We start from the raw sequence: 12,500 nt of genomic DNA, 5'->3' as shown, positions 1-12,500 counted from the left end.
ATGGCATCTTAAAGTTTCTTTTTGTATTTCCAATACCGTTTAATGACCTTATCTATCAAATGACATGGAAAAGAAGAGTTAAAGAGAGTTGGTTCCAGTCCAGTGGGGGTATTCTATCAAGCAGCGTATGAATTAGATCAATCTAATATTTGAAGCAAGTAAAACTCACAAGATTTGTACAAAGCCCAGTTTAAGTTTAATGTGATAAATCGAGGTTTTACAAGAAAGCCCTGAAATGCCCACTAAGACTTAGAGGATTTTACTTTTCCATCAACTTATGTTTCATAAGTAAACCTAATTCAAGGATGGCGAGTTGAGATAACCCAAAAACTTCATAGCATCATCTTGGTTGTGAAATAAGCAAAAAGTGTCATATATGTTTGTATGATAGAATAAAACTTCAGAATCTTTGTAATTTTCCAGTCACTGATGTTTTCGAGTGTTTGGAAACCCCGTGGTAAAACACGAAGCACAAGTTTCTGAAATGGCTTCTCAATCAGTGCCTAATTGCAAACAAAAGAGAACAAAAGAAAGCAAAAATCACATAAGCATGCAATTTTTGCCTTCTTTTGTTTCATCAGCGCACAGTTTGTGATGATAATGCCTGTGTTTTTCACAACTGAAGCTTGTTTATTTCAAGTAGTCACAATTTGCATTCAGTGGCGTCCTGCTAGTTCCGAAACATGGATGGGTTAGCTGAGGATGAATCTTGCCAGTTTTGACTGCCCAAAAGTGTGCAAGAAGAAGATCCTTTGCTTGTGCAGTCCAAGCCTAAAAGTACACAGTACAAAGACTAGTGGGCCCTTGAGGTTTTCATAACTTAGCAAGCAGCGTGCAAGAAAGAAAATTATAATCTTCACAGTGTGCAAAGTCTCGAAGAGAAGTTGGAGGACCTTGACAGTCTTTCCCTAAACTATTGGCTCACAAAATTCGTCCAAGCAGTTGCTAATAAGAACCGTGGTCGCTATCCGGCTCGTTCCCTGTATGGAATTGTTTGTGACTTAAAGCGGCACTTGGAGGATGTAAATGGAGGGAATGCATTGAATCCTTTAGACAGCAGTGATAAGAGGTAAGTTTGGAGAAGTTATAGTTTAATCCAATGTGCCTCATGTGATATAGAAACTAAAAATTATCTACGTTACGAAGTTTAGTAGATAATGGTTTTCTACACGTTATGCTATGCATGTTTTGCATAAACTTATGTCTTGGTCACACAAATTTTCATGCTATTATTTTAGCACTGTTATATACATGTATAAAAGCAGTTATGCTTTCAGTTTGTCACTCTAGCTCCAAAGTAATTCAGGCAGTTTACTTATTTTATTATTATTATTTCTTATTTTCATTTAATTTTTCGTTTACAGTGCTGGCAGTTCGGCCATTTGGCAAATAATTGCCCGAAGAATAAGTCATCTTCGCGTTGACTAGAGTGTGTTGACAATGCAAGTTTCATCGAGGATCTTTATGGAGATTCTGATTTTGTTTATACCGGGCTCAATGAGCATAAGGCTGAATTTTCTTGTGGTGAAGCACGTGGTAAAGATAAAGGTGATTTATTTTGTTGCCGTTCTTTTTGGGAAGACTGTCTTGCGGCATCGCCATTTGTTTCCAGTATCGTGAATGAAGGTTACTCGCTGCCTTTTGCACAGTTGCCTCCCGCCTTTTTTCTTAGGAACAATCGTTCAACATTTCGAAACTCTGAATTTGTCGGAGCAGCAATCCTTGAGCTTTTGGAACAGGGTTTAATCATCGCAGTTAATTCCCCGCCGCATTGCGTTAACCCTTTATCAGTAGCCGAAGGAAAGAAGCTAGGCTTAGTTCTTGATCTGCGTGAAGAATCGCTGGCGCAGTTGGTCCAAATCTAGAGTCGGTGTCCCTCATTTGCCCGCGGAGCCGCTGCATGTCGCCCTTTATATCTTGGAACTAACTAACACAGCTCTCCAGAACGGTCACGGGAGTGCAGTCATCGACACGGCTGTTTACAGCATTAGATGAGGGCACAAATTAGCTGGTTTAGCCTCTCCTGTGGACCATCCTATTGTTACTTCTGCAGCTGAGGGAGCGAGAAGGAGGGTGGTGAGACCCGTTCAGCCAAAGGAGCCAATAATCGAGCATATGCTACTTCAGATAGCAGAACGTTATAATACGCCTTCATAATACACCTTCATTGTTGCCCTCGACCCACAGAGTCAAATGGCTCTGATCGTTCGTAGAGTTGTTAAGTGTAAGAAGTAGAAGCGGTTTCATGAATATGCAGGTATTTGTTATTCTACCGCTCTAGACAGCATGAGAAAATTCTTAGCTCCATTAGTAGAGGGTGTTAACGAGTTTGCCACACACAGTACGAGAAGTGGTGGCGCTAGCAACACAGGCTTCAAATCAGCTGATCTGGAGCTCAAGGATAGACACGCTGGTTGGAAGAACCCAATCACTAGGCTGAGATATCAGAAGCGATCTACCAAGGAATTAATCGAGATCACAAAGTGTATGAGAGTTTGATTTGAGTTTCATTGCCTATTAGTGTTAATTTCCAGCTCAGCGGGGGAGCGAGAGTTGTGTCTTGGCCCCATCCAGATTTCCTCCTTGTCTCTTGCTGCGATATATGGGGGTTTTTTCTGGCCTCCCTGATGCACTCTCAATTGTCAATGGGCACGGTGTTTAGCATCGTGTTATGGTATATAGTTATCAAATTTCTACGTTGTTATTAAAAAGATCCTTTTTTCCTAGGTTTTTTCATACGATACTTTATTGTATGTTTATATAATTGTAGTATTTCAAACCAAATGAGTGCAGTTGCCTTTAGGGATCAATACGAGCCTTAGTAACCAGCCCTCGGGGTGCGCCCTACTTGGCCTACTAGTTGTCACGTTTTGTTTTGTGCTGTAAATAAAGCATTGCCTAGATACTGGAGCAGGCCAAGTTCTCCAGAATATATATTCTGTCGTGATTGCTTCAGTTCAGCGTAGAATTAAAATGTTTAAGAAATTTATGATTTACTGCTTTTCAGGTTTGCTATTGTTTGTCGTTGCTTAGACGCGGAAATAGAAGACACCAAGCGCAAAGGTGTTCCTCTTGAAACCAAGAAGGAGGAAGAGGAGGAAAAGAAGGCAGTCACAGACGAAGAGAAAGAATTGTTTTGGAGTAAAGGACTGTTACGCTTTGGAACAGCTAAGTCTCTTTTAAATACTGTTTATTATTACAATGGAAAAATTTTTGGATTGAGGGGAAGCGAGCGAAGGAAGGAAATGAGTTTAAAGAATTTTGAGTTCGGTCCAAACTTTAAATTTGACGAGAATTTGTGCAAAACCTTTCATGGGGGGTTGACTGATCTGAAATATGTTTCAAAGAGAATCAAACATATTTGTCAAAATAATCGGGGAAAAACAAAATCCTTGTTTGTTAGAAGTATATCGAATGTATTGATGGTGAAAGTGCCTCTGTAAAAAAAGTTGTTCGCTCGGCGTGTGATGGAGTATTAGTTCTGACAGTTCAGAACACACTAGGGTGAGGTAAATGACACCTATGTGGCGATATTAAGGAGGTATTTGATGGAAATAAACGAGTCAGGAGACTACCAAAAGTACTTAAAACAACTTTTAAGTGAGCGACTTCCAAATTTGCAGTTTGTTCAGTCGCTGCACAAAAGTGAGCCTGGCAAAGTTGCACTGCCAGCAGCGGTTACTAAGGCTGTGGATGTACTGTCAGCGCAAATGGATAGTAGGGATACGATTGAGCATTTAGAAACCATGGCCTGCATGTTGTGGAGAGAAGTTATGTAGCAACGGGAGTGGTCCTTCACTGGAAGCTTTGAAGATTTTCCGAATCCGCCTTTACTTCAATTTTTTCTCACGTATCTGCTCTTTGGCTTGCACCCACTCCATGTTTCGGGGATGCGCAACAAAGTAGGCAACAAAATGGTTGACGTAGCTTGTCAGTTTGTTGTCCAAAACACAAGAACTGATCGTCAAGTCAAACATCAACCTAGGGCAGATGAAGGATTAAAACAGACCGTGAAAACGCCCCTCTCAGTCGGTTTACCCCTCGCTATTCACTCAAGAGTGCACCACAAGAATCTTGCAATACCCTATGGGACTTGTACATCCAAAGTGACTACAAATGCATCCTTGACATCAAAAAGCGTGTTGAGCAGAGTGTTCTCAGTGTATTGTTGCAACAGGAGGATTTTGCCTTCCTGATTTTGTTAAGCGGGATGTAAATATCTGGTTTGTTGTCAACAACATCAACCTCGCAGAAGACACTCCAACAGGACTGAATACATTCCACAGCATGATGATTGTTTTGAACCACGGTGCGGAAGATGGCGAGGCAGACAATCAACCACTCGCCCTCACACCAAAGGCACCAGACTCATCGACACAAGTTGGTTTTGAAGTGAAATGCTGTGAACAGCCAGTCATCAAGCTTAAACCAATTTGATTTCAGACCTACACGCTCGAAAACCGAACAGAGCTAATATCAAATTATTACGCACACACACACATGGGCACTTGCAAACTACCTTGCTGCTGAAGACACCAGTGATGAGAGCTTGGATGCTCTCCCAACTGCAAACCGAGAACAGCAAGAAATTGATGAAAACCAAAACCAACATGAATTTGGATCGGAAAATGTCCAAGATTCCAATGAGCCAATTCTTGTGGTGAAAGAACGAACATGAACAAGGAAGAAGACCGTGAAGAAGGAGGTCCTTACAACGTGGGCCGGTACCAAATCGCTTCTCTTAAAACACTCCCCTGAAAATCAGGTCGACAAGCTGACACACTCAGAGGTGATTGCGCCGTTGTTCAGGACTTCGCCGATAGATTATTCTACTCTCTATACCGTCTTGAAACTAACACAGGGGATTTCTGCTTTCGTTGTTGGCTCTAAGAGGCAGACTGTCACTACTCTTGACTTAAATCTGTACAGCCATGCCCCCTCAGATTCAGCAGTCAGTAGGCAACCGTAACTTAACAACCAGCCTGGCACTCTTGGCGATGAAATTTGACCATCTTCAAGCAAATGAGGATATACCTTGCGCACACAGTGCACATCCTTTAGAGAGGCCCTCCACGAGTGCAGTCCAGAGATGGTTAACATCTATGACAACATTCAGTCCTGGTACTCTGAAAAGATCAAACCACAAGAGCGTGAAGAACAAGGACTCAACGAATGTGACTGAATGCGAATGATAGAGTACCTCAAGCAAGTGGACAACCTGTTACAGCTCATCCATGCTTGCCGCTCTGGGGACTGGGAAGGTTTTCTGGCAGCATTGGAATGCCTCATAAAGTACTTCTTTGTGCACGATCTACTCAACTACACTCGGCTAATGCCAGTCACCCTAGCGCAGATGAACGCACTAAAGTTTGTGTCGAGGACAAAGTCATCAAACTTTGCAAAGAATAGGCCAGAGCTTGTGCCAAGACTTAAGGAAACCATCAGTGAGTGTGAGATGGCAGTGGTGCTGCGTTCCTTATGCACGGTTGACGGATGTCTTTTTATTCCAACTGACAAAGCCAGCCTGAAGCATTTGATAGAGGAGGCCAACCCACAGCCACAAATAGAAACATCACCAGGAACAGGAAATCAACAATAACAATAATAACAATAATAATAATAATAATTTCGTAAAAAAAATTGTATTTAGGATTTGTATACAGGTCTGAAAAAAACAAGCGCTATCCTGAGGATTTCTGACTTCCAAGGATCATTTGTCAAGCAAATGATATCTGGTCACTTTGTTCACCAATGGATTATTAGTTTGCTTCTTCACCAACAAAGCTGGTCGTGGTTTAAGATAACCAAATCAGATGTCTTGACTGTGAAGAAGAATGACACTCTGATCAGTAACCAGATGTTGCGTTTACTAGATGAGCTTTTGTCGCAAGATATTTGTGTATGTTCACTGGACACTGATGTAGTAGTCCTGTTGCTGGACTAGGTTTCCAGGGGACGTCATAGAAACCTGAATAGCCTGAAGTTTTTGACAGGCAAGCGTGCAAACTACAGAGCGATTGATGTTATTCAGCGAGTCCAAGCGATTGGAATACCCAAGTGTCAAGGTCTGAGTGGATTGCACCACTTCACCAGACCCGACTGGGGAGGGATGTTTGTTGGTGTAACGAAGAAGACCTGGGTAAAAGCCGACATGGCACTGGATGACGACCATCCCGCGATCGACTGTTTCAGAAAGCTTGGTGAGGGTCTTATCCAAAACCAGTTAGCCAACAGAGAACAAAGGGACGTCTCCTAATCCTGAGAACATACGTGGGGTTTGTGATTGGTCAAGGCCAGGGACTCTGGGTGATATCGGAGGGTTCTTAGGACTTGCTGGATATTACCAAAGGTTCATCCAAGGATATGCTGATGTTGCAGCCCCCCTCCAGGGTCTTTTGAGAGGACATGAGGCAGCGACGGGCAGGGGAAAGAAAGAGAAAGCGAGAGGTGGAAGCATATCGATCAAAGAATCATGACTTGGCATGCGAGGATGCGTTCACAAAGCTCCAAGAAAAACTGACCGAAGCTCCAGTACTTGACTATCCTTACTATCCTGACCAGGGAACTCATCTTAGAAACTGATGCAAGCTTCCATGGTTTGGGAGTCGTGCTGTCACTGTCGCAACATCAAGACAAAGGACTGGTGGTTCTGGGGTATGCCAGAAGGAGGCTTAAACCTGCTGAACGCAATATGAATAACTACTCAAGCATGAAGTTAGAGCTACTTGCGTTGTACTGGGCTGTTACCCAACAGTATCGTGACCTATTGATTGGATCAAAGTTTGTTGTGTACACTAACAATAACCCGGCTATGCTTGATGCAGTTGAGACACACTGGGCCACGGATCTTCCATCGGTCAAGATGATCTGCGTACCATGCAGGCTTAGGAAATGAGGATTTCTAGACTGTTGTATTACTGGAAAACACGGCATCCGCCTACCCTTCGCCAACTGATGAAAGAGACAAAGCCAGCAAGGAAGTTGCTAAGGGAGTGGAAGCACATTGAGGAAGAGGATGGTGTCCTGTACCACACTACACAGAGAGGCAGCCGTCGAGTGAGGCAGTTGATACTTCCAAAGCTACTGGTTGGTCAAGTGTTAAAGTCAGAGTCCATGATGACCTTGGTCACCAAGGCATGGAGAAAACAACTCTATTGACCAGAGGAAGGTGTTTTTGGCCGGGTATGTCAGCTGACATAGCTGATTACTGCCAGAAGGGCGAGCGCTGTACTCTGGCCAAAGTAGGGAAGCACCTTCACCCAACCATTGTCTCCTTGACAGCGAAAAGGCCACTGTTATGGACTTCACTGTGTTAGAACGGCTGGGCAGTGGTATACAGAACGTCAGTACTCACAGATGTTTTTTACTAAGTTTACTCAAACAGTTGCGACAAAAGACCAGAAAGCAGTTACAGTCGCTAAGGCACTTGTGAAAGATTCGTTTGTGAGGTTTGGAGCACTCAAGAGGATCTTTGGCAAAATTTACTGAAGATCTATGCCTGGATTTTGATTTAATAGATTTTTGGCAAAGAAACCCGGAGATCAAACGTTTTACTTGGAGACAAAAGAAACCTCTTATCCAGAGAAGACTCAATTTTTGGTTAATAAGCGATGTTTGTCAAGAAGATATTAAAAAATCCGACATCATATCCTTGATAGACTCCGATCATTCGGCCATAATTTTGCATTTTAGTAGCATCAGTAAACAAAAACATGGCCCGTCGTTTTGCAAATTCAATGCCAGTCTTGCAGATGATATGAACTATTGTAACATTATTAACTGAAATTGTACCAGAGTGGTTAGCCGAATCCAGCACAATTACTGATAAGAGGGTCTTGTGGGACTTAATTAAATATAGAATCAGACAATTGTCTATAAAATACAGCAAAGAGAAAGAGTCTCTAAGATCGAAAAAATGCTTCAGACTTGCGAGGAACAGTGTAGCAAATAATTCGTTCGAAGGCTACTTGGTATGAAAAAGGAGAGAGAAGCAATAAATAATATACCAAACAGAGACACAGTATTACTTATTGCTAAATAATATTTGTATTTTTGTCATTGCAGAAAGACGTTTCCTATATTTAAAGTTTTTATGTCTAGATTATGGAAGATTCAAAATCTTGAATTAGTTATTGCAAATTAGTCAAAAAACATGCCATTGCTTTATACAGCGAAATGGGGCAATTTGGACTTACTGGTATAACATATTTACAAGTTGTGGTGTTCAGTATAATAATAATATAAAATGAGCTTATTAACAGCGATACAGTGTGTGTACATAACAATTGCTACGTCTGTAAAGTCACTTTTCAATATGGGTATACATGTATGTATCCATACTTAGGGAGAAACACTTGGGACGTAAAATGATCTTGATAGTTTGTATGATAATAGAAAACGGTTTGGTTTTGGATTGCACGTTCTCTATTACATTTCAAACTCTCACTGCTTGTCTGGCTTTTTCACGAGCACGGCCTCGGACGTTAAGCAAGGCTTTTTCAGAGCGGTCGATGAGAGAATGTTGATGAAACAGCATCGGCTTTCAGAGAAGCTCTCTTTTTAGAACCAAGGAGTTCTGCCTGGAGATCATGCTTGTAGCAGTGAGGTGTGAAATGTTCCGACCACAACATGATGCTTTTTGAAATGACACGGTCAGTGCAGGAGATCTTTGCCAGCCAATGTTGTCTCAGAGACAGGTCTTTTGGAAAGCAATGATAGGATATACCAGTTGTCTTTCTTGAGTCGTTGTTGCAATCAAACACTGCACAGTAAATCATTTTATCAACAAACAATTGAGATATTGAACTTTATCTTTCCATGGAGTGTTGATATTGCACGGCTAAAGGACTTGAATTCTGCATTTATACGAGGTTTGTAGGAAAAGACCACAATTTCAGTTTTCTACAAAACATAGTCAAAAGCCACAGTCCATAGCAGATTTTCAATTTTATGGCTACTTTTAAAACACCAATCTTCTTTCGGAATCTTGCCAAAAATGACTTTCAATTGACCAGCCCACAAGAACAAGTTTACACCCATTCCATCACAGAAAACATCACCTTAAGAGTACATGTAGATGTACTAGCTGTACGACCATGACAACTTGCCGAAGTTTACACATGATGTCGGTCAAAAAGTGTCTTCAAAGGGGAAAAACCATGCTATAACTGAAGTACAAAAATGTTTACATTGACAAGCAATTGGAAACTCAAGTTGTGCTTACCGCGGTTTTCGAGAAGGTTGAAATGTCTATGATGATTTGAGAGAAGTTAACAAGCTAGCACTCTGGGAAACAGAAACAACTTGCTCGTATTCTCCTTCAATTTTCCAAAACTCCAGCAAACCCTCGATCAGAAAGATCCAGGATGTCAAGTCGTACTAGATCCTCAAACTGAACAAACTTCTACCCCATATCCTACGTCACAAAGTTAAAACAGAAACGCTGGCACGGGAGTTCTTGGTATCCATACCATAGCCAAATTTTGAGCAAACTATTGCTTGAAAAGCTTGTTTTTATGCTTCCAACATGTCGTTTGAGAACGAAAAAAGTATGAGAAGTAGTTGAAATGAAGTGACAAAAAGTTACTTGATTTTTGGCTTCAGATCTCCTTTAAAAACCTTGCTTTTGAAAGAGGGAAGAGAAATGGAATCCTTAAAATCATTTTCTCAGGGTTGAAAGTACTTTGGTCCTGGCAAAATCACAGATTAGGTCTTTAGCGAAATAGGTGAAACAATAAGTAAATCTAGTTGCATAGTCATGAGAAAATAAATAATTAAATAAAGGTACTAGTAGAGTGAGTTCATACAATTACAAGACTTTGACCATTCCTAGAAATCTGGTATCTCAAAAGTTTAAAAGAAAATGTTTAAGTATGCATCAAAAGATGATTTTTGTGTGGGCTTTGCTTACAAAACAATTTTTTTAGTGCAATTTGACTCTACACAAACAATCACCAGGTCTGCAGTCGTCATGTGTGTATATGACTTAATTCAAGATGGCACTGAAAAAGCAGACTAACGAAAAACAAAAATTTGCCAAGGCTCACCCTATGCAAAGGATACCCAAGATTGGAAATTGCGTTCTCTTAATGTTGAATGCAAAAATACATGTAGGGACCCAGAATGGATCCTTGCAAATCACTGCAGCAGCTAGTTCTAGGACACCAGCAATGGGTAGTGTCTACTTACCAATAATCACTATAGAAAAGAACAAGTTAGATGTCATGGTCAAGGCAGATGATCACACCATGCAGATTTTTGGTATTTGATAATTTGAATGCTTGAAATTTACACTAAACTGTTACATGGCCAAAACAGTCAGAACCATTTTGCATTTTGTAGACAATGAGGTTAAAGTTGGTGTTGTCAAGGTGGTAGAATGGAAATGAAATCTATGGAGAGAGAGAAAACTGTAACTTGCCACACTACATCCAATACCAGAATACAAGTTTCAAAGATAAAAATAAAAAGTGGGGAGGAAACCTAAATGAAACCATGAAGCTTATATGAAATTAGGTTTCCTCACAAAAAAAAAGGAGGAGTTATCATGACAAAAACGTAAGAGACAGGAGTTCCAGATCCAATTTTATATCAAAAAGTAATATAGATAAATATTAATTTTCTTTTTTGAATGAATATTTTGTAACAAAGCATTGCTTTATCTTTGTTTAAACTTGGCTAAAATGAAAAAAATATGAAGAACTGCATAAAAGAAAACATCATTAAGTTCCCTCGGATGGTCAAGATGAAGTGCAACAATCAATGCTGTAACAGGTATAGCGCACCAAAACAGCACTACCCACAAATACTCCTCAAAACCCACAATTCCTTGTTTTGTAGTGATAAAGGGATGATGTCACCTTTCTTATCCCATTCCCTTCTTAACTTTAATAAACTTAGTTCATACAACGAACTACTAAGTACAATATGTCATAAATTTGTTGACATTCAGCTACATGGTAACAATAATTATTAAAAACAATTCCATACCCCATACCTGATAGTTCCCCGGGGTCCAGAGACATACCAGTCATTACTCTTGGGTGAATATGGACCACACGACTGCCTTGGGTCGGGAATAACATCCTTCATATGAAATATAACAGACATTTTTGACATTAAATTGTCAGCCAATTGGCAGCATAGACATCAAATAGTCGGAGGCTCTTAAATACTATGGTAAGAAGATTACAAAATACACTAAATAGAAACTTCAATAAATAAAATGATGAAAAATCACATCCAAACACTGGTCTCGTCACATGTTCAAGACTTTTAACCCAACTGTCCCTTGCTCTCGACAGAAAAAACTACATCGTACCACAGGCAATTACAAGTTAACCAGGATTCAAAAAATGTAGACCAAACTGAATATGAATAACAAGTTTTTACTTTGGGTAGATGAACACAGAACACATCATCAGAAAGGAATGCAAATGCGAGAAATTTACTCACAAATAATTATTACATCAAGTTGACATTGAGTTGAAGTGTTGAAGTTTGGAATTTAGGGTTGGGTTGTTTCAGTTATGTGGATATTTAAAAAAATTCCTTTAAAATAAATAACTGCCCCCGTATAGGTGAGTCGGTTCAGTTCTATTGTTGCATTCTTCAGTTATACAGCATGTTAATTTTGTAAGCACGGTTTTAGATCATTTTAGATGTTTACTTGTTAACTTTCCCCTCCTGGCCTCCCCTTTGTTTTTGATTGGATATTATTATTATTATTATTATTATTATTATTATAGTAATACTTAGCACGCTTTGGATTAGTTTTATTGTGTCTTTTTAGCTCATGATCTTTGTAGATTGTTTTTGCTACTGTTTAATAAACTTATTCTTTCAGCCAAATATTGTTCATCGTTTATGTACATGTATTGGGAGCAAAAGGGGGGAATTGTAAAACAATGACCTGCAACCTACCCTTTACACCCTCCACATGCCTTACGTTGTTCTGTATTATTCAGAGAAACGTTGTGATCCACATAATATCCTGCCTGTACCTGAGGTATGTTTAAGGTAAATTTCAGGTTTATTTTATGGTATTCACAAGATAATTCAAGGATAAAAGTGAGAAGCTGGGAACAAGCAGTTAATCCCAGTGTTCATCAGATCTACAATAATTCCCTCTTTCCCTCATGTGGAAATGTGCAAGAATATTGTTGACATCAATAACAGTTTGCTTTTTATGATAGAAATGAAAAGTGTGAGTTCACAGTATTTACAAGAATACTTACAAAACTGAGAACAACAAAAGCTTTGACATAGCTATCTGTGCATGGACAATAATACTTAGTTTTTCCTGCGATAACTGCATGCTTAATATTCCACAAATGGACATTCTTATCTTCTCATCTCAATACCTTTTTCAGTTTTGAAGTTGTAATGGAGATAATTACCACCCTTGGCTCTCCCAATCTCCACAATACCAATACTGAAGAATAATTACCGGTGGTTTTTTTGCGCCTTATCAGAAAGACCCTCTGGGTTTGTCTGTACAG

The 12,500-nt window shown here is 39.9% G+C and overlaps 1 protein-coding gene across 2 annotated transcripts in view; it reads right to left on the bottom strand.

Annotated features, from left to right (window-relative positions):
* Positions 1-12,500, bottom strand: part of LOC138000808 (N(4)-(Beta-N-acetylglucosaminyl)-L-asparaginase-like) — a 230,964-nt gene that overhangs the window by 73,769 nt on the left and 144,695 nt on the right. For both annotated transcript variants that reach the window (XM_068847463.1, XM_068847462.1), the window contains exon 7: positions 10,997-11,085. In XM_068847463.1, the coding sequence (XP_068703564.1) occupies positions 10,997-11,085 (89 nt within the window). The remainder of the gene's footprint in view (positions 1-10,996; positions 11,086-12,500) is intronic.

Source organism: Montipora foliosa, chromosome 4 (assembly GCF_036669935.1).
Source record: "Montipora foliosa isolate CH-2021 chromosome 4, ASM3666993v2, whole genome shotgun sequence".
NCBI lineage: Eukaryota > Metazoa > Cnidaria > Anthozoa > Scleractinia > Acroporidae > Montipora > Montipora foliosa.
Note: the sequence above shows the minus strand (reverse complement) of the source record. Positions and strands in the feature narration are given on the sequence as shown.